This window comes from Oncorhynchus tshawytscha, linkage group LG06 (genome assembly GCF_018296145.1).
Source record: "Oncorhynchus tshawytscha isolate Ot180627B linkage group LG06, Otsh_v2.0, whole genome shotgun sequence".
In the NCBI taxonomy this organism is placed as follows: Eukaryota; Metazoa; Chordata; class Actinopteri; order Salmoniformes; family Salmonidae; genus Oncorhynchus; species Oncorhynchus tshawytscha.
Window position 1 is genome coordinate 46,812,476 of NC_056434.1, and position 27,961 is coordinate 46,840,436.

Below are 27,961 nucleotides of genomic sequence, written 5' to 3' on the forward strand. Positions count from 1 at the left end.
TTTAAGCACGATCTGCGTCAGAAATAGGAATGACTTCTATTTTAGACAGCCCTTGGCAACGCAGACACTCGTTGGTGCGGGCGAGCAGTGTGGGTACAATAATTGATTAAAATGGATTTCTAAATTTATTTTGCAACGCTCGCGCACGCGACGTGTCCGTTCTGGTCAGCATGTAAGGAACACATTTCTCCCTATAAGGCACAGTGATACACAGTAAATCTCAGGTCAAAACCAAAATATTGCCAATGTTGAAAAGTTACAGAAAAGGCACAAACAGTTCCTTAGGGAATATGAAGTCTGTTTCAAAACGTGATACTGTTGGCATTAGCTTGTACTTGACGACTTAGTAGAAAAAGAGAAGAAAAACATTTGCAAGTGGCCCATGCATCAAAACGCAGGCAATTCCACTTAGCAGTAAAGAAATGGATATGAGTCTCAGGTGACCAAAGACCAGACAAGGGGCTCCACTAAAAGGAACGGACCATGTCATCATACAGTGACAGAATATACAAAAAGAAACATACTTCAGAAGGCAAAAAGAGTTTAAGACTTCCCAGAGAGAATGTTGGAAGATTTGTCAGGCCATTCTTCGATTGGACTGATCTCGATGGGGTCGAACTGGGGGAAGACCACGAAACACAGCCTCTGTGCCACGTAGGTTGCTGACTCTGTGAGAAAACAGAGCCCACTTTTAGCATCACATCAAGGTGTCTGACCAGACAACTAAAATATGATTCCTTTTAAATGCCATATATCTGGGTCTACTGAAATAAAGAATGGTTTGATACTTGTCATATACAGTATACAGTGTTTAGGGACGTTGGATACTATTAAACACTCGGTTGAATTTGAATTCAGAAATTCAGACACGTTTGGGGGAAAGTAAGAGCCCGTGATTATTAAGACAAACATGTATTTGCAGGATTGAAGAGGACACCCACCGATGAAGTCATAGATACACTTTGGCTTGGATTTCCAGTGCACCCCCAGGAAATAGACTGGTACACCAGTGAGCATGATGACCAGCCCAACACCACACACCACTGGCTCAGAGTACAGACTGAAGCCCAGCAACATGGCCCAGAACATCAGGTAGGTGACAGGGACAAGGAGGTTTACCTGATGAGCAGGGATGAGAACAGATTAATTTTTATAATGGAGAGAGTGTCACGTGCCGCTCCACATTTCAATGAATCAAGTAGGTGAGAACAGGTTCAATGTATTGCTGTAGCTTGCTCTTATTTGTCAATTACTGTGTCAATCATTTAACTGACATCTTGCTATATAAAAACAGTTGTAAACTTTACAGAAATGTCAGAGGGGCCATGATTGAACCATGAGCGGAGTAATAATACCTTAATTGGTCTGTAAAGTTTGGGCTTCTTCCATCGGTAGTAGAGCAGGCCTGCGATGGTGACTCCATAGGAGAGGTAGTTGATGAAGGACACATAGTTGATCAGGTTGTGTGTCTCTCCTATACACAGGATTACAATGGTGGCAGTACACTGCAAGACAAAGAGAGAGAGAAAGGGAGTGAGAGAGATAAATAGACAAGAGACAGACAGGGGGAAGGAGGGGAGAGAAGAGAGGTGAGGACAACTGATAAATACCTGAGTGAGGTATGGAATACAGAGGAAGCCTACCGTAGACAGTGGTTAAGGGATGTAACAGCGGCATTGAGTTGGCCACTGAGTGTGCACTAGAAATAGTAGAATAGAATAGTAGAAATGAATTATTTGTTTCTTACACAGCAGAGGAGAGCTGGGATGGGGGTGCAGTTCTTAAAGTGGATCATGGCCAGCAAGCTGGGTAGATGTCCCTCTCTGGCCCCAGAGAAACACAATCTAGAAAGACCCATAAAAATATAGAGGATGTAAAGACCCATGTACAATCATTTAACGAACTTTAAAAACATGCATGCACATCCGTTTCCAGGACGTATCTCAATCCAAAGGCAGCATCCTTGTGGATTGTGACACGGCCTAGAGGACATTCCCAGGGTTGAGCTCCTCAACTCTATTCCACATCAGGTAACACATCAGGTATCCAAGATGGCGTAGCAGTCAGACGTCTTTGTCTTGTCTCGTCCCATGTGCATATATATTTTTCTTCGCATTCTTTTTAATATTTTTCCTAAACCTCAACTTCAAAATACTCTACTGCAACACGCCTCACCCAATGTGGTGTGGATCTGTTTTTCTTTTTTCCTAAAGTATTTCTATTTACCTCTGAACTAGAATACCTCAACTGAAGCTAGCTAGCTAACTAGCTACCAGCTATCAGTCAGCTAACCACTGCTAGCGGTCATCAGCTAACCTTTAACTCAGAAAGCTCTCGCCAGTTAGTACAACGCGTTTCAAACCAGAGCATACCGGACCTATTTTTCTCTCCATACCCCTGATTTCCTTCCACAAACTCTGAACCTTTTCATCTGGATCATCACAGCTAGCTAACTGCAACCCGGCGTTGACTACTACTGGCTAAAGTTTTTGTCACGGAGCTAGCACCAACTAGCCTGGGGCTAGCCCATGCTAGACCCATCTCCCGGCTCACTCCTGGGCTACAATATCCGGACTCCTTCTATTGCCGGTACGGGGCACGGAACCCCACCATTCCTCTACGACTGGAATACCGACATAATCTGCCCGAGGATTCCAACAGGCCCCTCAGGCGCAACGTCAGCTGAAGGCCCATTCTGCTAACCTGCTAGGCCTGCTAGCTACCTAGAGCTACTTGGAACCCTACTAACTCCACGACTGGTCTATCGACGTCACTGTAGAAGAGGCAAAAACAGACTTACCCCCATCGCGACGTCCCCCAAAGGCTAACTTCCTAGCCCCGGTCAACTAACTGCTCGCTTGCCTGCCCCAGTCTGCTAACTGCTAGCTCCTGCTAACTGTTTGCTTGCTAAACCAGTCTGTAAACTGCTAGCTTTCCAGACCCAGTCTGCTAACTGCTAGCTTGTTTAGCACCGGCCTACTAACGGTTAGCGTGTTAGCATCGGCCTACTAACTGTCTGAATCGCCGTGTCCCCAGTCAGCCCAACCACTCACTGGACCCATATGTTCACTTGGCTACGCATGCCTCTCTCTAATATCAATATGCCTCGTCCATTACTGTCCTGGTTAGTGATTACTGTCTTATTTCACTGTAGAGCCTCTAACCCTGCTCAATATGCCTTAACCAACCATGTTGTCCCACCTCCTACATATGCGATGGCATCACCTGGTTTAAACGTCTCTAGAGACTATATCTCTCTCTCATCATTACTCAATGCCTAGGTTTACCTCCAATGTACTCACATCCTACCATACCTTTGTCTGTACACTATGCCTTGAATCTATGCTATCGTGCCCAGGAACCTGCTCCTTTTACTCTCTGTTCCGAACATGCTAGACAGCCAGTTCTTATAGCATTTAGCTGTACCCTTATCCTACTTCTCCTCTGTTCCTCTGGTGATGTAGAGGTTAATCCAGGTCCTGCAGTGCCTAGCTCCACTCCCACTCCCCAGGTGCTCTCATTTGTTGACTTCTGTAACCGTAAAAGCCTTGGTTTCATGCATGTTAACATTAGAAGCCTACTCCCTAAGTTTATTTTACTCACTGCTTTAGCACACTCTGCTAAACCGGTTGTCTTAGCCGTGTCTGAATCCTGGTTTAGGAAAACCACCAAAAAAATCTCCATTGCTAACTAACATTTTCCGCCAAGATAGAACTGCCAAAGGGGGCGGTGTTGCAATCTACTGCAAAGATAGCCTGCAGAGTTCTGTATTACTATCCAAGTCTGTACCCAAACAATTCGAGCTTCTACTTCTAAAAATTCACCTTTCCAGAAACAAGTCTCTCACTGTTGCCGCTTGCTATAGACCTCCCTCTGCCCCCAGCTGTGACCTCAATACCATATGTGAATTGATTGCCCCCCATTTATCTTCTGAGCTCGTGCTACTAGGTGACCTAAACATGCTTAACACCCCGGCCATCCTACAATCCAAGCTTGATGCCCTCAATCTCACACAAATGATCAATGAATCTACCAAGTACAACTCCAAATCCGTAAACACGGGCACCCTCATAGATGTCATCCTAACTAACTCGCCCTCCAAATACACCTCTGCTGTTTTCAATCAAGATCTCAGTGATCACTACCTCACTGCCTGCATCCGTAATGGGTCTGCAACCAAACGACCACCCCTCATCACTGTCAAACGCTCCCTAAAACACTTCTGTGAGCAGGACTTTATAATCGACCTGGCTGGGGTATCCTGGAATGACATTGACCTCATCCCGTCAGTAGATGATGCCTGGCTATTCTTTAAAAGTGCCTTCCTCACCATCTTAAATAAGCATGCCCCATGCCCCAAAAACATACTGGGGCGTTCTGCATTAGCATCGAACAGCCCCCGTGATATGCAACTTTTCAGGGAAGTTAGGAACAAATATACACAGGCAGTTAGGAAAGCTAGGGCTATTTCAAACAGAAATTTGAATCCTGTTGTACTAACTCAAAAAAGTTTTGGGACACTGTAAAGTCCATGGAGAATAAGAGCACCTCCTCCCAGCTGCCCACTGCTCTGAGGCTAGGAAACACAGTTACCACTGATAAATCCACTATAATTGATCATTTCAATAAGCATTTCTCTACAGCTGGCCATGCTTTCCACCTGGCTACCCCGCTCAACTGCCTGGCACCCTCCACAGCAACCCGCCAAAGCCCCCACCATTTCTCCTTTACCCAAATCCAGATAGCTGATGTTTGAAAGAGCTGCAAAAACTGGACCCCTACAAATCAGCCGGGCTAGACAATCTGGACCCTCTCTTTCTAAAATGATCTGCCAAAATTGTTGCAACCCCTATTACTGGCATGTTCAAACTCTTTCATATTGTCTGAGATTCCCAAAGATTGGAAAGCTGCCGCGGTCATCCTCCTCTTCAAAGAGGGAGACACTAGACCCAAACAGACCTATATTTACCCTACCCTGTCTTTCTAAGGTCTTCGAAAGCCAAGTTAACAAACAGATTACCGACCATTTCGAATCCCACCGTACCTTCTCCGCTATGCAATCTCGTTTCAGAGCTGGTCATGGGTGCACCTCAGCCCCGCTCAAGGTCCTAAACGACATCATAACCGCCACCGATAAGAGACATTACTGTGCAGCCATATTCATCGACCTGGCCAAGGCTTTCGACTCTGTCAATCACCACATTCTTATTGGCAGACTCGACAGCCTTGGTTTCTCAAATGATTGCCTCGCCTGGTTTACCAACTACTTCTCTGATAGAGTTCAGTGTGTCAAATCGGAGGGCCTGTTGTCCGGACCTCTGGCAGTCTCTATGGGGTTGCCACAGGGTTCAGTCCTCGGGCCGACTCTCTTCTCTGTATACATCAATGTTCTCATTTCAGACTCACATTCAGCATCTCCAATCCAAAATTAAATCTAGAATTGGCTTCCTATATCGCAACAAAGCATCCTTCACTCATGCTGCCAAACATACCCTTGTAAAACTGACCATCCTACCAATCCTCGACTTCGGTGATGTCATCTATAAAATAGGCTCCAACACTCTACTCAACAAACTGGATGCAGTCTATCATAGTGCCATCCGTTTTGTCACACTACCCACCATTGCGACCTGTACACTCTCGTTGGTTGGCCCTCGCTTCATACTCGTCGCCAAACCCACTGGCTACAGGTTATCTACAAGTCTCTGCTTGGTAAAGCCCCGCCTTATCTCAGCTCACTGGTCACCATAGCAGCACCCACTCGTAGCACGCGCTCCAGCAGGTATATCTCACTAGTCACCCCCAAAGCCAATTCCTCCTTTGGTCGTCTTTCCTTCCAGTTCTCTGCTGCCAATGACTGGAACGAACTGCAAAAATCTCTGAAGCTGGAGACTCATATCTCCCTTACTAGCTTTATGCGCCAGCTGTCAGAGCAGCTCACAGATCACTGCACCTGTACATAGTCCATCTGTAAACAGCCTATCTACCTACCTCATCCCCACACTGTTTTTATTTATCTTGCTCCTTTGCACCCCAGTATCTCAACCTGCACATTCATATTCTGCACATCTACCATTCCAGTGTTTTAATTGCTATATTGTAATTACTTCGCCACCATGGCCTATTTATTGCCTTAACTCCCTTATCTTACCTCATTTACACTCACTGTATATAGACGTTTTTGTTTTCATTTGTTCTACTGTATTATTGACTATGTTTTGTTTATCCCATGTGTAACTCTGTGTTGTTGTATGTGTCGAAGTGCTATGCTTTATCTTGGCCAGGTTGCAGTTGCAAATGAGAACTTGTTCTCAACTAGCCTATCTGGTTAAATAAAGGTGGAACATTTAAAAAAAAAAATGCAAGTAGTAGAATCAGATTTTTCTATTTAAAGATAAAAATACACCTTATTGAACAGCAGGGACTGTGAAGCAACACAAATATAGGCACAGACACATGCATACACACACATGGATTTTGTGTTGTGGTTTTGGAGTAGGAGCCCGAGGGCACACAGTGTGTTGTGAAATCTGTTATAAATGTATTGTAATTAGCTGCCTTGGCAGCAGCTAATGGGGATCCAAAATAAATACAAATACCTTGAGGAGGTGAAGAGGTAGCCGTTGATGCCTCCAAACGTGGACAAGGCTACCGAGATTGGCATAATGACAGAGAACATCCCCAGGAGCTTCTCTCCAAACGTCTGCAGCAGCACAAGGTTTATACATTTACGACAAAAAAACAAGAATAGCTTGACAGCTCGATGCAGAGAAAGTATTTTTAATAAATTAATGGCATCTTTATGTGAACATGCATTGTGTTGAACATTAATTAAAGGTCAATACATCAAATAATGACACCATTAAAGTACAGTACTCCAGGCAATGTTTGTCGTGTTGCAAAGCAAAGCGAACAGCGTTACTCACGACGGCCACAGCGTTGGAAGAGAGCAGCTCCTCGGGTGACATGGCGGAGAAGTAGGCGATGTTGGTGAGCGTGTACACAAAGGTCACCAATGGAATTGAGATGTAAATGGCACGAGGTAGGTTCCTGATGAGGTAATCCACATGGTACAAAGCCTACTGATGAGTTCATCCACAAGGTACACAAACTACTGATGAGTTCATCCACAAGGTAATCCACAAGGTACATAACCTACTGATGAGGTAATTCACACGTTATAAAAACTACTGATAAAGACATCCACAAGGTACATAAACTACTGATGAGGTAATCCATATGGTACAAAAATGACTGATGAGGTCATCCACAAGGTACACAAAGTACTGATGAGGTAATCCACATAGCATACAAACCATGCAATCAACACAGTCTCATAAATCATGCATTGTTGGGGAAGTAAGAAGGCAGCTGACATGCAATATACATTATATATACACAAAAGTATGTGGACACCCCTTCAAATGATTGGATTTGGCTATTTCAGCCACACCCGTTTCTGCCCTGCCCTAGCTTCATGAAATGGGTTTCCATGGCCGAGCAGCCTAAGATCACCATGTGCAATGCCAAGCGTCGGCTGGAGTGGTGTAAAGCTCGCTGCCATTGGACTCTGGAGCAGTGGAAACACGTTCTCTGGAGTGATGAATCACGCTCCACCATCTGGCAGTCCGACGGCTGAATCTGGGTTTGACGGATGCCAGGAGAACGCTACCTGCCCCGAAGCATGACAACTGTAAAGTTTGGTGGAGGAGGAATAATGGCCTGGGGCTGTTTTTCATTGATTAGGCCCCTTACTTCCAGTGAAGGAAAATCTAAACACTACAGCATACAATAACATTCTAGATGATTCTGTGCTTCCAAGTTTGTGGCAACAGTTTGGGGAAGGCCCTTTCCTGTTTCAGCATAAAAATTCCTCTGTGCACAAAGCGAGGTTCATACAGAAATGGTTTGATCGGTGTGGAAGGACCTGAATGGTCTGCAATTGACTGGGCTGAATGGAAGCAAGTCCCCACAACAATGTTCCAACATCTAGTGGAAAGCCTTCCCAGAAGAGTGGAGGATGTTATAGCAGCAAAGAGGGTACCAACTCCATAATAGTGGCCATGATTTTGTCATGAGTGGTTCAACGAGCAGGTGCCCACATACTTTTGGTCATGTAGTGTACTTTATCTTGTGTATATAAAAAAATATAACTCTTTATATATATTTATTTTGCATTATATCACTTACATTTCTTATCAAAATTTTAATTGATATACCACCGCAAGATCACAACATACAACTGTGCATCGCCCCACAATGCTTGCTTTCATGCCGGACTGGTTATACAGTACACAGCATTGGATAGATAATTGCGAATAGAGTAGAATAGAATGCAAAGTAAAATAATGTTTGGTGAACCAGAAGCTCACCGTCGCGGTTCAACCACTTCCTCTGTGACATAGTTCAGGAAGTTCCATCCACTGAAGGCGAAAGAGGCCTGGAGGAAAGCCAGAGCGACCTGCCCAACTGAGGGAGTCCTGCTGAACTCAAAAGCCACATGAGGCGTCAGTCCCTCGTAGTTGCCTGAAGGGATACAAATTCACCATCAATGTTGAGGTGATGTTTTAGGGAAATAGCATGATGCCTCTTTGATCAATAAAAACTGGTAAATGTTACAGACGTGCAAGTTCCTATTGGTTTGTTGAAGGTGCTATTAACCTTCGGCACCTGGATCATGTTCAGTAGGCATATAATGGAAGAAAGCAGTCCGAAACTGGGAGGTATTATCTGAACTTGCTAAATAAGAAACCCTCATTTTCGCTTTCAGTCGCAAAACGTCTTGCTACAGGTTGCGCTAATGAAAATCATTCTATAGAGAAGGTGAGTGTGTGTCTCACCCTTGCAGATCTGCACCAGGCCGACCACTATGATGAGACCCAGGGCCGCCAGCTTCCCCACCGTGAACACATCCTGGATCCTGGTGGCCAGACGCACACTAGAGCAGTTCACCCAGGTCAGGAACACTGCAAACACACATGCACACACACAATACTTTTAAGTGTTTCATTGAGAAAACAAAATACTATTTAAACCCTAAACCCAAGTTATGTACAATCCTCATCCATCACTGTCATTGGCTCGCCTCTCTCTCTCAAAACAAACCGCTTCCAACGCAACAGAACAAAACCCAGAAAGGAAAGGTGGGCAGGTCCCTGAAGGGGTGGGCAGAAAGCTCACATTTTCTCCAGGTCATTGGCATCCAGTTCCCCAAAGACAAGTGTGAATAATGTCCTCTAAAAGCAGGGATTACGCGTGGGAAAAAAAACTGTTGTTTCACCTCATGGGTCATAACGGTGTTGGCTTTTCTGCAGCTCACTCATAGTACATTTTGCTCACTCATAGTACATTTTGCTCACTCATGGTACAATGTGGTTTTTGTGTGGTTTTTTTCTCTACTTAAGAGGGTTCATTGGAGGTACAGTGCAGGTACTCTTGGGCTTGGTTCCAAGTAATTAGTAATAGTAGCACGACCACATGGTCAATAGAGTGAGGGATGCAACCCAGTGAAAAGCAACACACAAATCACAGGCGACAAAATTGGCTCGAACTTCAACAAATGGGACAGACACTGTACTTGACATTGAAACTGAGGCCTAGGCTCAATCAGATCAAGTGCTACCCAGCAAAAGCAGACACCTGCTCGCGTTAGAAGTTCAGAACGAGAAAGTGTAGGCTATATAGAAATAATTATTGAACTAAATAATGAGGGTTTCTATCGTCTTAATGAAGGTGTAGATTTCATCTCACATTCCAGTGTTCCAGCTTGTACACATGGCTGCATGGGATTTCTGTTAACGTGACTCCATTTTTGGTATAATGCTAGGAGCCGCTTGTGGATTTGACAGCTCTAACGCAGTTCCACCTCCGACACTGCCAAAGCAACTGCTATGCCGATGTCTGCTAAAGTGGATCTGATTGAATAGAGCCCTAAGTACAAGTTTCCTCAGGTTTACAGAACTGGCTGCAGTGATATCATTCTGACGTCTTTATGGCATGACGGTCAGGTTGGTTGTAAAATTATGTTTTTTTGATATCTTTTAAGCGAACCAATAAATAAGTCTACAAACAGATAAAAATCAAATATTCTGGAAACGAACTGAAAAAGAATTAGGAACCAGAAAGTTAGGTCACCCTGACATCCCATGGCCCAATTTGACCACAGGAATCGTTTGTCCATTGGGATGATTCCCTACATCCTTCAGAAACTCTACACTTCATCGGTCTTTGTTTCCCTAACTTCACTGCTCACTCCTTCCTCCTGTCCCTCCCTTCCAATTTCTATTTGACACACCTATGCATTGTTTTTATATTCCTGTCTCCAACTCTGAAAGTTTTAAAAGGCTTCCAGACAATGGTTATGCAAGAGATATTTCACTCTGTTGTACCAGGTAAACTTGAGGTCGAAAGAAACGCACAACTGTTTAGGCGAGGTGCTGGCTAGCGGAGTAGAACACTTGAAAAAGGGAAGGAGAGGCACGCCCTCTAGGAGCTCAGGTGCAGTCATTTAATAACCTAATAACCAACGTTTCGACAGACAAACTGTCTTCATCAGGGTATATTAACAGACACTGCGCGTCACTAGTTTATATAGTGTCAAAGGACACACAGAGGTGTCTGTAATCATGGCCGGGTGTGGCTTGATATCATTGGTTAATTTACAGATATAAATAGAACATATAAAAAACAGAAATGGATAGCATACGATCATAGATACAATTTGGCTACATAAGCCTTCAAACATTTCCATTGAATAGTAAAATCACATGAATAGCTTCAGATCAAAGTCTACCTTGAGACCGAAGGGAGCAAGGGTCTTTAAATTAAAGATCCAGTCAGCCTCTCGTTTTCACAATAAATTGTTGAGGTCACCCCCTCTTCTAGGGAGGGTAACGTGTTCGAAGCCGATATAACGTAGGGACGAAATCGAGTGGTTCCCTTCCAAAAAGTGGGCTGCAACGGGGTACATCAAGTTTTTAGATTTGTACTTCTAATTCGTGCTTCATTTTACCCACATAATATTTACCACAAGGACAAGGTAAAAGACAAAGAACTGCTTTAGTAGAGCATGTGATAACACCTTTGATTGGGACCTGTTTCCCTGTTTGGGAGTGTATGAAGGATTTACATTTGTAAGTGCCATTGCATTGAGCACAGCCATTACACTTGTAATTTCCATCTAGTAGAGGCGCAAATAGACGTTGTGCAGGGGTATTTTGGGGTGGTAAATCAGAGTTTACCAATTGTTCTCTGAGGTTTCTGCCCCGCGAGAATACAAACAAAGGAAGGCTCGAAAACACATGACTGATACTGTCATCGAATGTTTGTCAACGATTCCCTTAATGAATTTCTTCCGAGCACACTTAATAGCGGGTTGTAAAAACGCAAGAATGCTTCTTTTTGCGAGATCCCAATCAAAGGAAAAATAATGTATTCCATTGAGCTTATTTCAGCCATTACCAGGGTGTGTTTGACAGATAATTTGACAGGTGGTAACTTTAACGGGAAAAAATGACAGGTACAAGAAAGACTATGATCTAGTCGCAGGAGTAAAATGAAAGCAATCAATCCGGCGAGATTAATGTGACAAGTGGATTTTGGAACCCCTCATACACCGGAAATATATGTCTGAAAAAGACGAATTCTCAGGTGGGGTGCACAGTATATCTTTTTGGGGTTACCTTAATGTTAATTTAACACATTTCCTTTACATAAGTGAGTTCAGGCACAGGAACATGGTACTAACAGAGACAGACTGTTGACAGCAGGCGTGTGGCCATGTAGGGAGGGACACAGTCGGGGAACACAGGCTGAAGGACATAGTTAGAGAAGGTGAGGGCGATGACAGCCAGGGTTGTGGGGTACATGATGAGCACCGCACTCCACAGGAGGAGAAACCTGGGAAGGGAGAAAAACAGTCAAATATGTCACTGCTTTGGTCCAACTTTGTGTTTTTTAATGAACAAGTTGTTTATCGCATAAACTGAACAGTCAATTGAACATTCAACCAACTCTTCTGACCCCCAATACCAAGCAAATCCAACCTCGTGACGTTTCATAATAAGCTTACAAAACTATACACATTGGATGAGAGGTACCTACCCAACAAGGCCTCCAAAAATTTCTGTGACGTAGGAGTAGTCCCCCCCTGACTTGGGGATGGTGACCCCCAGCTCAGCATAGCAGAGGGAACCCAGGGCAGCTATGCAGCCCCCTAGTACCCACACAATCAGTGCTAGACCCACTGAACCCGAGTGCTCTAGAACCCCCTTAGGAGAGATGAAGATTCCAGAACCAATTATGTTCCCTGTGGAGAGGGAGAAGGTATTACTAGAATACACACACACACACACACACAAAACAAGCAAAATGAAAATATTGCTAAAAACAATATGACTATTTAAAAATCTTCCTATTTGCAGGTAAATCTTTACAGAAACTGTATCATGTGTTAATCAGTTATGTTGAAAAGGTTTGGGAAACAATAAAGCAGAAGAACTTTAGCTGGACTGTTTAGATATATTGGTGTGTGGAAAGGGAGGGATGTGATATCATCTGCTCTGTACACTTCCCCCTGAGCGAGCTGGGGGTAGCTCGCCATAGCCCGTTTTGAGCTAAGAGAAAACCCCGAAACGACATAGCTTTCTCTCTTCAAATATACGTGACAAAAATAAACCTTCTCTGATGATCATCGCAAGTTAACAACATCGTCCATAGAGGACTTCAGAAATTGAACAATCATACTGTTGATGTGAGCGAACAGATCAAGCAGTCACACGGTAGGAAGTGATACCATCAAACCCAAGAGGCTTCAACATCAACCACACACATTGTTGAAGTAATACAATGATCTGGATTCCAATATGGCTGTACCATGTCCAAGGGTGTATCAGAAATGGCACCCTGTTGAAAAGTAGTGGCATTATGGAATAGGGTGCCATTTCAGATGCAGATCAAGAGTATCCCAACCAACACATTCAGGGTAGTAGCACAGCAGAAGGCAGCCAAGTGGCACAGACCTTAATTACATAACTGGACATACGTAAATGATTTACTTATAACTGTCGAGCTCAGTCAAGTCGCCCTTGGGAATTCAATTCAACTCATCTATTACATTATTTCTAGACTGTACCGGCTTTCCCTTTGGTTTGTGACCCTGTCAGAAATGCTGACACTGGAAGTAAGCCTGGTCTCATAGAATAGACGTAACATAGTGAAAGTAAATAAGTTTGGTGTGGTTACATAACACAGAAGGCTACTTAAGGGAAAAACTAAAGTAGGGTGGTTGGCCGGGTGTTAATGCGAACATATAGCAACCCAAAGATTGCATGTTCGAATCTCATCATGGACAACTTTAGTATTTTAGCTAATTAACAAATGTTCAACTGCTTACTACTCTTAGCTACTATGAAACTATTTAGCATGTTAGCTAAACCTTCCCCTAACCTTAAGCCTAACCTTAACCACTAGCTTAGTCAACACTAATCACCTAGCTAACGTTAGCATTATCCACCTAGCCAATGTTAGCCACAACAAATTGGAATTGGTAACATATAATATTTTTTGCAAATTCGTAACATATTATACAAATTCTAATTTGTAACATATCATACAAAATGGATAAGGGATGGATTAACATTTACAGAAAAGGTACCTTGAGGAAAATGGGGGATGGTCATGCTTTTTTAATTTCAGTCAAGGGGAGGGTTTAGTATTTTTTTCATCTAGTCCAGAGGAGTGTCATGTCATTTTTAATTGATGAAATTTCTATATTTGTCCGTCTTTTAGAATTCATGGCTTATTAGGCTACATATCGATGTGTGCCCGATGCCGCCCCTCATCTCTGATTCTCAGCTGGGCACGCATAAATAGCCTTCAAGTGCGCCTAAAGGCTATTTAGTGTGGTCTCAATCAAATGATCCATAGACTGTAGACTATAGGCTGCAAAGTGCATGCTCGGAGAAGCACAGAGCAAAGTCATATTTCTAAGATAGCTGCTGGGATGGTGTAAATACAACTAGGCTGCATTACACACTGCAATGGATATGGCAACCCTGAGCCCCAGCCTGCTCTGCTCTTGCTGACCAAAAACTGTTTTGTGTGCTGTGCTGTGTAAGTCTATAGTGGCAATTCAGGAGGAGAGTCAAAGGCTTCTTCCGTTTCTTTTTTCTTTTATTAGGCCTAATCCAAATAATGCACAATATTGCGTGTGGACTAGCCTATAGCCTATGGTCAACTTTGATAGCTTGCTACTACTATAATAGATTTAATTAAAAACAGTACGTTTATTGCCCATTATGTTTTTATCAGAGTTATTACCGCAAGACGCTACAGATGGTAGTGCGTACGGCCCAGTACATCACTGGGGCTAAGCTTCCTGCCATCCAGGACCTCTACTAGGCAGTGTCAGAGGAAGGCCCTAAAAATGGTCAAAGACTCCAGCCACCCAAATCATAGACTGTTCCTCTATGCTGCCGCACGGTAAGTGATACCTGAGCGCCAAGTCTAGGTCCAAAAGGCTCCTGAACAGCTTCTACCCCCAATCCATTAGACAGCTAAACAGTTATGGCTACCCGGACTGTTTGCATTGACCCCCTTTTTCACGCCTCTACTACTAGCTAATTATTATCTATGCATAGTGAGTTTACCCCTACCTACATGTACATATTACCTCAATTACCTCGACTAACCTGTACACGTGCACATTGACTTGGTACCGTTACCCCCTGTATATAGCCTTACTATTGTTATTTTATTGTGTTACTTGTTTAGTATTTATTATTATTATTATTTTTTACTATAGTTTATTATAAAAACGTTTTTTTTAGCAAATATCTTCGTACTTACTTTAAAAAAAAATCTGCATCGTTGGTTAAGGACTTGTAAGTAAAGCATTTTACGGTAAGGTACACCTGCTGTATTCTTCACATGTGACAAATCAGATTTGATTTGATTTGATTTGATATTGACCTCACAATAAGTCAGATTCAAGTAACTTACATTGTGGTGCTGAAACTTGAAGCAGCAGCCGCAGCACAATCAGTTGGAAATGGACAGCTCATGGTGCTGAAAGTAGGCAAATTCGAGTAGGCATAATTCATTTAAACCATCTTCATTTTAATTAGACTTTACTAACAACAAGAGGGCTTTGTGTTGGAACCTTTTTCTTCCTATTGAAGAAATAAGAGGTAGGCCTACCTGTTTGACAGACAAAATTAGGCTATAGGCTGCTATATCCATAGATTTGTCGGTCAATTCCTCCACCCACCATGCACTCTTTAATTAGCCTACTTCTATGTCAGTGAAGGGCTGCTAGGTTAAAACCAAGGCTGCGTTTCAAACTCATAAAAGACATACCCTCGTCCACTTGCCTTATGACTTTGGGGGAATGCCTGCGGCCATATTTGTCGTCGGTCCAAGTGATTAGCCAAGCAAGGGAAGTTTGCAACGTAAGCCCCTCATCCCTCGTTTTTCATGGAGTTTGCGAGTGTACAATTTTGTTCACTTCGGGGCCTGAAACGCCCCATAATTCAATCCGCGACAATTGCACATCCGCTAAGAAACATGCGCCAACACTTAAAACCTCAACGTCAATATGGAGTAAACATATAAGTAAAAACAAATGTAAATAAGTTAAAAATTGTGCTACTAATGCACAAAAACATCTCGTAAAAGTAATTATGTTTTTGTTTGGTTAGCTTTTGGAAATGGTAGAAATAAAACATTTTCCTTCTTCAGAAGTTCCAGCTAGGCTGGACGTTAGTCAGCTAATTCATTTGCTAGCTATCACAGAGTAGGCATATATTAATAAATATATAGTTAATATAAGTAGACATGCAATCATAATTGACTGTAGCGCATATAAAGCAAGCACAAGCTACCAGTGGCTGAAAACACGAATTTCCGGGCAAGGGCGGGCCATTTAAAATGATTTCCTTCCTCCCTCGCCCCTTGCCCTGCAAGTGTAAACTCGTCAGACTTCATGATATGTCATCAGAAGCATCCATCTAATTTGAGGGCTGAAGGGAGAGGGTGTGTCAGTTAAGTATTTGGAATGCAGCCCAAGACTCAAATTAAGGGTGTATGAGAGGGTATGCCATACGCTGCATTTAGACGAGGGATGCAAAAAACGACATACCAGTCGGCATAGCCGGACAAGAAAGCAAGAAAGATGTTTAATGCAAAAGCAAGCCAGCACGACGGTATGAATTACCATTGGGATTTCAGTAAACAAACATTTTAAATAAACATCTGGCAGAAAACAACGCTACGGAAGACGGCAAAGGTTGAAATATTTGGACTCTGGCGGCAAGTCCTCTATGTACCGTGGCGGCTGAAAGCATTCACCGCCAGCCTCAACGCATTTACTATCGTTCCCTGATCAAAAACAATGACATGCGGTTTGCAGTCAACTGCCTACCTCGTGCCATCTAACCGCAGCAATAAGGTTACATTTTATTAAAGAAGATTTTGAAGAAAATAAAACAGATCCGATTATATAAAGTGATCTACAGTATAACAGTGCTTTGGTCCATGATGCTTTATGCTGGATACAAGCTGTAAAATACCCGGGAAAGACGTGACTTGGATGCATATGGGGATATCATTGTTTAGTTTGTTTGACATTCAGAGGCTGAGCTACAACCTTCTATAGCAAGGAGACAAAAAATTGACTTCACTTGGGATTTTTTATTTTTTTTGTACCTTTTATTTAACTAGGCAAGTCAGTTAAGAACAAATTCTTATTTTCAATGACGCCTAGGAACAGTGGGTTACCTGCCTTGTTCAGGGGCAGAACAACAGATTTTTACCTTGTCAGCTCAGGGATTCGATCTTGCAATCTTCCGTTTACTAGTCAGACCCATTGAGTTTTTACACATTTTGTTTTTACGTTACAGCCTTTTTCTAAAACGGTAAAAACAAGTAAAAACTGGTTTTCAATGGAAGAAGTTTGGAACCACCTCCTCACATCTTCCTAGAGCTTGCTGCCCGGCCAAACTGAGCAATCGGGGGAGAAGGGAGGTGACTAAGGCCCGCTTGGAGTTTGTCATAAGGCACATAAAGGTCTCAGACCATGAGAAACAAGATTCTCTGGTCTGATGAAACCAAGATTGAACTCTTTGGCCTAAATGCCAAGTGTCACGTCTGGAAGAAACCAGGCACCATCCCTACGGTGAAGCATGGTGGTGGCAGTATCATGCTGTGGGGATGTTTTTCAGCAGCAGGGACTGGGAGATTAGTCATGATCGAGGGAAAGATGAACAGAGCAAAGTACAAAGAGATCCTTGATGAAAACCTGCCTCAGAACACTCAGGACCTCAGACTGGGGCAAAGGTTCACCTTCCAATAGGACAATGACCCTAAGCACACAGCCAAGACCATGCAGGATTGGCTCAGCAGCCAGAGCCCGGACTTGAACCCAATCTAACATCTCTGGAGAGACCTGAAAATAGCTGTGCAGCAATGCTTCCCATCCAACCTGACAGAGCTTGAGAAGATCTGCAGAGAAGAATGGGAGAAACTCCACAAATCAGGTGTTCCAAGCTTGTAGCGTCATAGCCAAGACTTGAGGCTGTAATCAATGCCAAAGGTGCTTCCACAAAGTACTGAGTAAAGGGTCTAAATACGTATGTGATATATCCGTTTTTTTTAAATGAATTTGCAAAAGAATTTTAAAAATAAAAGGTTTTGGCTTTGTCATTATGGGGTATTGTGTGTAGATTGATTAAGGGGGGAAAACTATTTAATCAATTTTAGAATTAGGCTGTAACGTAACAAAATGTGTAAAAAGTCATGGGGTCTGAATAGTTTCAGAATGCACTGTAATCTAATTATGTCAATATCACTTGCTTAAGCTAGTCACTTTCTGTGCAATAGAAAATGTTTAAACCCAGACAGCTTTTAGGAAAATACTTGTGACATTCTCTCGTTGGGTTAAGCCACGGAAGAAGGGTAGCCAGCAGTTAAAACTGACATTTTTCTGCATTGGTAGGGCTACTCTGTCTGGGGTGGAAAGGTCGGCCCAACTTTTGAAAGTACCATGCTCAGATTCCAAATGACGTCTCAGATGTAATTATTTGCAAACAGGGACAGTTTAGTTGCAAACAAGACACACTGATTTGTCATTGGAGAAATATGATAAGATGAACAAATATCTCTCTGTCAATGTTTTGCCTGTAATTTCGGTCATTTGTGTGGTATTAAAAAATATTGTGCTAATATGTAAAATGACGTAGAATTGCATGACTTTTTTATAAACGGCAATGTTTTCTCTGATCTGCAAATACGATGATAGATTCATGCAATGATTTTACTATAAAGGAGATCTCTCTACCCCTAATCTTGTCCACGATGGTCTGTGAATCAAAACTCTTGCGTTGCCATGTAATGCTTACAGGACAAAGAACCGTTTCTGTCCAAGAAGGTACGGTAAACGGTAAACATGTTCTCTGCTGTCACCTTTTGTTTTAATTATTATTTTTGGTATGGGGAGGGTCACTTGTTTTTTTCCCAAAGGTTCAGGATTTAAGTAAAATATATTTGTTAAAGGGAGGGCCATCCATTTTCATTTCAGAGAGGTCCGATTATCTCCATGTAACACTTATTATAAATAATGTTCACTCCCTAATGGACATCCACAAATGAATACATACGAAACTTAACATATCATACTAACTGAAGTGGGTCGGTTTTACATTTACTATGTTACGTCTACCCCTGAGTCCAGGTTGGGGAGTAAGATGTATAACTTTGAAACAACAGGGTGGATGCTAGCATGAGCTTCCTGGTCTGGATTGCTCAACAGTTGGCAGTCTGTACTCTCTTCCACACACACAAGGAGGCAGGAGCCTGATTCAAAGGGATTTCTGACTCTTTGCTCGTGTTTGAGGTCTTAATTCAGGACTGATCTTGATCAAAAACTGCACTAGTGTAACTAACTAAAAGCCACAAGAGTAGGTTGGGGAGTAAATGTAAATTAAAAGCATCACTGTCTGTATAAATGACATAAAGAGCATAGGCCTATTCTTATACAACTTTTAGTTTAATAATCATTTTACAGTAACCCTGAAACTAAAGTCAGAACATATGTAATAAACAGCCCAGGACTTTCATCAGCAGTCTGGGGGCCCTGAATATCAAAACCAACTAAAGTTACATTTATCAGTCATGATAAATATGCCTCTTCCAAACTGTATAGTGGTATTTACCCTGCTGTAGGTGTAACTTGGGCCTATATCTTCATTTGCACCCTTCAGCAAGTGGATTAGATTTATTATAGCAGCCCCTGCCATTTCCTCTGCTTCAGCAGACAATTTCCTTCTGCTTGACAACCAATGTGCTACTAATTAATATATTTTGGCCACGTAAGCATTGAGGTAGACATTTAATGCACATCGATTTCTCATGTAGTCGCACTCGCATGGCATCTGAAATAGGACCATCATCTTATCATGAGAGGTGAGAAGATGAGCCTATTTCTAACCACTACAAATATAGGATACTGACTTTAATGGCACATAATCCATCAATGGAAAACGCATGTTTTCATCAAATTGCCTGTAAATGGCAAACTTACATCAAAGTTATTTTATCAAATAAAGCCATGACCAAACACCCCCAAGTAATAGATTCTAAAATGCAATACACTTTTACCAACCTTACCTATGATTATTGTACAGGCGCTTAAAAGTCCTATTTCTTTTTTCAGAGTCACTCTATCAGGGATTTCGTCACGCTTGTTGTTCCCATCTTTCAAGATCTTCAGTGCAGCTGCTGGCTCTTGCCGTGAGCAGATACTTCTTTTCCGCTTTTCTCCATCCATGTCTGCGACCATATCAAAGGCTTTCTCGAATTCCTCTCTTGAACTCACACACGGTATTGATGCACACTCAATAGGGTGCGCATGCGCAACAATCTGTCGCTGTCCAGGGTAGAATGCTAACTACCCTACTCTCGTGCCATCAACTACTTGAGCGTCGCTGGACGTTTTCCACTAAATCTCACGCGGAGATCCTTTCGAACTGTTTCAATACCGACGATAATAGCTGAGGCTTGCGTGCATCAGAGTTTGGGGCACTCTCCTAGTTGAGTAAGCCCCCCATCTTGAACACAACGGTGTCTGCATAATCTCGATTGCTCAGTGTTCAGGCCCCCATTTCAGAGTACACCAATTCACTTAATCTTCTCAAATATTATTGATAGGGAATTTGAAGGTATTTCATCTTGTGAATTGCAACCAGGCCGTCCAATAAAAAGAAATACATGTTCAAGAAAATGATTCAACAGTGACCACAGTAAACACAAGTGCACGCCATTATGGAACATACTAAATGATTGACCAGCTAATCAATATTTCAAAGAGAGTGAAAGAGCAAATGCAAGGTTTGATTGAACTATCTTCAGTCCATCAAAGCAACATTTAACGAGCATGCACACCATGCATTGCAGGCCTATATCTACTACAGTATAGGAGAAAATTGATCTCAAACTGACTCCAAAGAAAAGTAGCTTAATCAATTTCAACAAAATTGCTATTTTGAATTGTGGGAAAGAGAAAGTGTAAATAGATTACAAAACATGTGGATGACAGGGATTTCCCCAAAACAAAACAAAAATGAATCATGTACCTGCTTTTAAATCATTTACTTGTGAACATAACATATTTTGGCAAATACGTTTCATGTCGGATACACTTCCATTCACACAACTCCGCCCCTATGTTTCCTTTTGTATCTAAAATTAGGCCCCAGTCATGTTATTGATGCAACTCTGAACAGCCTCCTGATGAACTGTTCGGAAGAAGAAACTCAAAGAGAGGCAGACTTGCTCCTCTGCCCCACCAGCGCATGCTTCCCAAAGAGGGTCTTCTTCATGTTTCCCTTCGTCTCTGAAAGGACCCTGGTGGAATTTAGGAAGTCAAATTGAGCGCTCGTACCAGGCCTTTTCTCTGCCTCTCTCGCTAACACCACAGACTGCCCAATAAAGGGCCTGGATTCAGCTGATCCTGCTAGAAGGCCAATAAAACGGCCAGCTGCTTTGTGTGCAGGGAGTGAGGAAAGACGAACACTGCCAGCAGTGTGCTGCGACGCTTAAAGGAGGAGGCCGAGCAGAAAACCAATACGTCACAGGAGCCACTCTGGGTAACTGAGGAAATGTGGACAGAGGGAAGGAGTGTTTAACTGCCAGCAGGGTGTTATCTCATTGTGGAGTGCAAAGGTTCACAGCATTACACTGTGTCAAAAGTTTAGATGACGCTCTGAAATGAAATAATACATAAACAAATAAAGCAAACAAAGACTGTCCAGACCAAATGTAATAACATTAATAAAATCCCCAAATTAGTAAACTTACATTTTTTTTTAGGTCCAGTATATAAAAAAAATGTAAGTTCCAGTTATTAAGAATGGATATGAGCTGAGGTAGCAGTTAATTAATTCAGTCAATTCATGCTTTGGCCAGCATGCCAATGTTACTTCTTGTTGGATTGGGATGGAATGGAGTGTCACAGGGGGAAGTCACTGGCCAGGGAAAGCTCCATGCAGCCAGCCCAGGTCACATGGTCAGACTGGAATAAAAGGCAGTCCTGACTGTGGATTTGGAAAGAAGGCCTTCCACAGCCTTGCCAAGAAAGTACTCCTCCATTGAGACAAAATGATTCAGTGCAAATGGATTGAACTAAGCCAGGGGATCTGTGGTTTCTGTTTGAGTTCCAAGGAAGCCCTGACATGGGTTGGAAAAAGGTTGTCATATAGTATTTCCGTTGGCACCCGCTATCAGTTCAAGTAAAACAGGCCTTGCTTAAGGTTGTATTGTTCCAATGGAAGTTTATGAATTGTTCTGGATAAGGAAAAGGCATCTTACTCCATCTAGTGGTCAGTCAGTCACATTCCATCGAGATGTGAAAAAAATATACATTCCAAACTAGGGAGTCTTTAGCTTTACAACATTGTGTCAGGTTCACGTGTGCCCCCTCCTTACACACTTGAACATAAACAAGTAATGATTTGTCAATGAGCTGTGCCGTGCTGTCAGAGTCAGACTAATGGGTTGTGGAAGAAGTTGCGTATGTGCTGAGCCATGGCCTGGCCCACGATGGGCTCCAGTTCATGGGTCCCTGCGTTGTACAGCTGGTGGATGCTAGAGTAGTGCTGGAGCAGGGCCATTGCTTTGACCATCCCTACTCCAGGGATCTGCTGAACCAGGGACATGACCAGGGGGTCCAGCAGCTGAGACACACTCCTCCTGAGGAACGGGTTGTCTTTACTCTCTCCGTGTACCTGCAGAGGAGAGGACACAATTCATCAGTCAATCGTCACGCACAGTTAGACTATGGTCGATCTGACTGTATGTTAGTTCGAGTTTAACATATATTTGTGGAATCAGGATCATCTTTGCAAAGTGACAATGCTAGACCAAACTCTTCGCTAGTTTTCTCGCATGTGTGAAAGTTTGACTTACTATCTGTATGAGAAGCTGGGAGGCTTCCAGCTGGCTGGCAACAGGTAGCAGTTTGAGACCGAGCTCATACACCACAAACTACTGCATGACAGGAAAGTACTGTTCACTGAGCCGGGTCTTCTCCACCACCACCACGATGGAAAAACAGATGCCGTATATAGATACACTACAATATTATATATCAGTAGTTCAGCCATATACAACACTGGCGATCTGAACTAGATTAGGCTGTAGGATGTGAAGGTAAGTGCAAAAATAAAGAAAACAACATAAAGTCGTGGCAAAAAGTTTTTAGAATGTCACAAACAAGTTTGCTGCTTCAGTGTCTTTAGATATTTTTGTCAGATGCTACTATGGAATACTGAAGTATAATTACAAGCATTTCATAAGTGTCAAAGGCTTTTATTGACAATTACATGAAGTTGATGCAAAGAGTCAACATTTGTAGTGTTGACCCTTCTTTTTCAAGACATCTGCAATCCGCCCTGGCATGCTGTCAATTAACATCTGGGCCACTTCTGGGCCACATCCTGACTGATGGCCACCCACCTCTTGAGGATTGACCACAGTTCTCAATGGGATTACGGTCTGTGTCACGCCCTGACCTTAGAGGCAGCTGTCTATCGTTGTCTCTGATTGGGGATCATATTTAGGCAGCCTTTTTCCACCTGTTTTGTGTGGTATCTTGTTTTTGGTTAGCTGCCTGTGAGCAGCCCAGAACGTCACGTTTCGTTTTCTTCTGTATTGTTTTTGGTGAGTTTCATATTTATTAAACAAATACGCTGCGCCTTGATCCAGCGTGCCCAGGAGGAGCAGGGATCCTGGGCCTGGGAGGAAAGCCAGGAGTGGAGGACATCCTGGACGTGGGACGAAATCATGGCAGGAGACAGAAGCCTGCAATGGAAGCAGGCGGAGGCAGCCAAGGAGCAACAACGACGACACCGGGGTTCGCGGCCACGACAGAAGCCCGAGAGGCAGCCTCAAAAACAAATTTTGGAGGTGGCACACGGGTTGGTCGGCGGAGCCGAGGTGTGAACCAGAGCCAGTCCACATGGGGTGGTTGGCGGAGCCGAAGGTTGAACCAGAGCCAGTCTGGGAGAGGAAGGTGAACTTGGAGTGAAGGGAGTGAATCAGAGACAGTTAAGGAGTTGATGGGAAAATTGGAGAAGAGAGTTATGAGAGAGCTGTTGTGTTGGTGCATGAGGCACGACATTCGCCCTAAGGAGCGTGTCCTCAGTTTAACGCCACCTGAGTCAGCTCTCCGTACTCGTCCTGAGGAGCGTGCTAGCCATCTGGTGAAGACTGTGCCGGCCCCACGCACCAGGTCTCCAGTACACCTCCCCAGCCCTGCACGTCCTGTGCCAGCTCTCCGCACTCGCTTTGAGGAGCGTGTTATCGTTCTGGCGCGTTATCGTTCACATTTTGTGTGCCGGTTCTACGCACCGTGTCTCCAGTGCACCTCCACAGCCCGGTACATTCTGTGCCAGCTCCCCGCACTTGCCGTGCAACGGTTGTCATCTGTCCAGGACACGTTGTGCTAGCTCTACGCTCCAGACCTCCAGTGCGCCTCCACAGCCCGGTACGTCCTGTGCCGGCTCCACGCATCAGACCTCCTGTGCGCCTCCACAGCCCGGTATGTCCTGTGCAGGCTCCACGCTCCAGGCCTCCTGTGCGTCTCCCCAGCCCGGTACGTCCTGTGCCAGCTCCACGCACCAGGTCTCCTGCGACGGTCGGCAGTCCAGAGCCTCCTGCGACGGTCGGCAGTCCAGAGCCTCCAGTGACGGTCTGCAGTCCAGAGCCTCCAGCGACGGTCTGCAGTCCAGAGCCTCCAGCGACGGTCTGCAGCCCGGTGCCTCCAGCGACGGTCTGCAGCCCGGTGCCTCCTGCGACGGTTCCCAGTCCGGAGCCTCCAGCGACGGTTCCCAGTCCGGAGCCTCCAGCGACGGTTCCCAGTCCGGAGCCTCCAGCGACGGTTCCCAGGCCGGAGCCTCCAGCGACTGTTCCCAGGCCGGAGCCTCCAGCGAGGGATCCCAGGCCGGAGCCTCCAGCGAGGGTTCCCAGGCCGGAGCCTCCAGCGAAGTTTCCCAGGCCGGAGCCTCCAGCGAGGGTTCCCAGGCCGGAGCCTCCTGCGAGGGTTCCCAGTCGGCGACGATCCACGGTCCGGTTCCTCCGGCGATGATCCACGGTCCGGAGCCTCCGGGGACTATCCACAGTCTGGTTCCACGGAGGCGGAGGGATCCGCGAGCGGAGCGGGGTCTACGTCCCGAAGCAGAGCCACCACCGAGGCTAGATGTCCACCCGGACCCTCCCCCATAGAGTCAGGTTTTGCGGCCGGAGTCCGCACCTTTGGGAGGGGGGTACTGTCACGCCCTGACCGTAGAGATTATTTTTATTCTCTATTTTGGTTAGGTCAGGGTGTGACTTCCGGCGCCGACAGAGATGGCCGCCTCGCTTGGCATTCCAAGGAAACTATGCTGTATTTTGTTTTTTTTGTGTGTGTTATGTGTTATTTCTTACATTGGTACCCCAGGTAATCTTAGGTTTCATTAAATACAGTCGGGAAGAACTACGGAATATAAGAGCAACGTCAACTCACCATTAGTACGACCAGGAATATGACTTTCCCGAAGCGGATCCTGTGTTCTGCCTTCCACCCAGGACAACAGAATGGATCCCAGTCTGCGACCCAAAACAATGACGTCGTAAAAGAGGGAAACGAAGCGGTCTTCTGGTCAGGCTCCGGAGACGGGCACATCGCTAAGCGTCAGTATGGAGACAAAGTAGAGTCACAATTCAATGGCTCAGACACAAGAGGTATGTGGCAGGGTCTACAGTCAATCACGGATTACAAAAAGAAAACCAGCCCCGTCTCGGACCAGGATGTCTTGCTCCCAGACAGACTAACTTTTTTGCCCGCTTTGAGGACAATACAGTGCCACTGACACGGCCCGCAACCAAAACCTGCGGACTCGCCCCGTAGCACTCCTTCACTGCAGCCGACATGAGTAAAACATTTAAACGTGTTAACCCACGCAAGGCTGCAAGCCCAGACGGCATCCCAAGCCGCGCCCTCAGAGCATGCACAGACCAGCTGGCTGGTGTGTTTACGGACATATTCAATCAATCCTTATCCCAGTCTGCTGTTCCCACATGCTTCAAGAGGGCCACCATTGTCCCTGTTCCCGAGAAAGCTAAGGTAACTGAGTTAAACGACTACCGCCCCGTAGCACTCACTTCCGTCATCATGAAGTGCTTTGAGAGACTAGTCAAGGACCATATCACCTCCACCCTACCTGACACCCTAGACCCACTCCAATTTGCTTACCGCCCGGGTAGGTAACAACATCATCACCCCGCTGATCCTCAACACTGGGGGCCCCACAAGGGTGCGTTCTGAGCCCTCTCCTGTACTCCCTGTTCACCCACGACTGCGTGGCCATGCACGCCTCCAACTCAATCATCAAGTTTGCGGACGACACTACAGTGGTAGGCTTGATTACCAACAACGACGAGACGGCCTACAGGGAGGAGGTGAGGGCCCTCGGAGTGTGGTGTCAGGAAAATAACCTCACATTCAATGTCAACAAAACAAAGAAGATGATCGTGGACTTCAGGAAACAGCAGAGGGAGCAGCCCCCTATCCACAGCGATGGGACAGTAGTGGAGAGGGTAGTAAGTTTTAAGTTCCTCTGCATACACATCACGGACAAACTGAATTGGTCCACCCACACAGACAGAGTGGTGAAGAAGGCGCAGCAGCTTGTCACCAAAAGCACTCACAAACTTCTACAGATGCACAATCGAGAGCATCCTGTCGGGCTGTATCACCGCCTGGTACGGCAACTGCTCCGCCCACAACCGTAAGGCTCTCCAGAGGGTAGTGAGGTCTGCACAACGCATCACCGGGGGCAAACTACCTGCCCTCCAGGACATCTACACCACCCGATGTCACAGGAAGGCCATAAAGATCATCAAGGACAACAACCACCCGAGCCACTGCCTGTTCACCCAGGCTATCATCCAGAAGGCGAGGCAAGTTCAGGTGCATCAAAGCTGGGACCGAGAGACTGAAAAACAGCTTCTATCTCAAGGCCATCAGACTGTTAAACAGCCACCACTAACATTGAGTGGCTGCTGCCATCACACTGACACTGACTCAACTCCAGCCACTTTAATAATAATGGGAATTGATGGAAATTGATGTAAAATATATCACTAGCCACTTTAAACAACTGCTACTTAATATAATGTTTACATACCCTACATTACTCATCTTATATGTATATGTATATACTGTACTGTATATCATCTACTGCATCTTTATGTAATACATGTATCACTAGCCACTTTAAACTATGCCACTTTTGTTTACATACCCTACATTACTCATCTCATATGTATATACTGTACTCGATACCATCTACTGCATCTTGCCTATGCCGTTCTGTACCATCACTCATTCATACATCTTTATGTACATATTCTTTATCCCATTACACTTGTGTGTATAAGGTAGTAGTTTTGGAATTGTTAGGTTAGATTACTCGTTGGTGATTACTGCATTGTCGGAACTAGAAGCACAAGCATTTCGCTACACTCGCATTAACATCTGCTAACCATGTGTATGTGACAAATAAATTTGATTTGATTTGATTTGACTAGGGTGGGTACCCTAGTTCCTGTTCCTGTTCTCACGCCTTAAGAGTGAGTGTTAATTTATGCATATAGTGCATCTATTCCTTTAAAGCTGTCACATTTTAGTTGGTGTTTATTTAACAAGATAGTGCATCTGCATATGTTAAAGCATGTGTGTGCAGTTGATCTATCCTAGGGTGTGTGTATGTGTGTGTGTGTGTGTGTGTGTGTGTGTGTGTGTGTGTGTGTGTGTGTGTGTGTGTGTGTGTGTGTGTATATATGTCTCTGCAGGGGTGTTTGAAACAATGTTTTTTATCTAAACAATTCAACAACAGGAGGGCATATATACATAAAGATACCCAAACCACAGGTGATTTTTCCTATGTTGGGGATCAAAGGAGAGCTGCTCTCCAGGGGGTGGCGGTCACAGTCAATCATGCCAGCCTCTTTTTGAAAGGGTAATTGTACTCTTTAAGTTGGGCCCTTTACTTATAACTTAAACAGATTCATTTTCTACCCCACTTACTAATTAATGCAGTGGGATAAATCAGGTGTTTTTTGGTGGTCTTAAACAAATCTATTTTGAAACAAAAGTGTACACTTTACACACATGTTTATTGACTTTAAAAAAACGACCACAGTAACATGTCAGATATAGTAGAAATGCTACAAAACCTGCTAGTTCGTATGTATTTTCCAAAGCCTGTCTGGATGTGAACTACTTATGGAGCGGGGCTTGTGTGGGATATCCTGCGAGCAAGAGAGCCTGTCTTGACGGCGGTGATTTGGAAACGGCAGGATGTCAGGGGTAAACCTATAACCGGGCCCTTTATCTGTAAGAAAGGAATAGTAAAATTGTTTAATTAAT

General features: G+C 44.2%; 1 protein-coding gene across 1 annotated transcript; it reads right to left on the bottom strand.

Moving 5' to 3' along the window:
- Positions 1 to 27,935, bottom strand: LOC112252630 (asc-type amino acid transporter 1-like). The gene is made up of 12 exons (XM_024424050.2): positions 27,769 to 27,935; positions 19,663 to 22,277; positions 12,103 to 12,307; positions 11,747 to 11,898; positions 8,841 to 8,966; positions 8,373 to 8,526; positions 6,927 to 7,050; positions 6,600 to 6,703; positions 1,748 to 1,844; positions 1,356 to 1,505; positions 942 to 1,119; positions 1 to 668 (listed from the first exon to the last, which is right to left on the bottom strand). The coding sequence occupies exons 2-12, from the start codon at positions 19,832 to 19,834 to the stop codon at positions 544 to 546; spliced, it is 1,587 nt and encodes a 528-aa protein (XP_024279818.1). The 5' UTR covers positions 19,835 to 22,277; positions 27,769 to 27,935; the 3' UTR covers positions 1 to 543.
- Positions 27,936 to 27,961: the final 26 nt, after the last annotated feature.

What these genes read in the sequence shown, in the direction of transcription:
- LOC112252630 (XM_024424050.2), bottom strand. Translation starts at nt 19,834, where the DNA reads ATGGTCGCAGACATGGATGGAGAAAAGCGGAAAAGAAGTATCTGCTCA. An exon ending in CCTGGTGCAGATCTGCAAGG is followed by an intron (nt 8,527 to 8,840) that starts GTGAGACACACA and finishes GTATCCCTTCAG; the next exon opens with GCAACTACGAGGGACTGACG. An exon ending in GAAGTGGTTGAACCGCGACG is followed by an intron (nt 7,051 to 8,372) that starts GTGAGCTTCTGG and finishes TTACCTCATCAG; the next exon opens with GAACCTACCTCGTGCCATTT.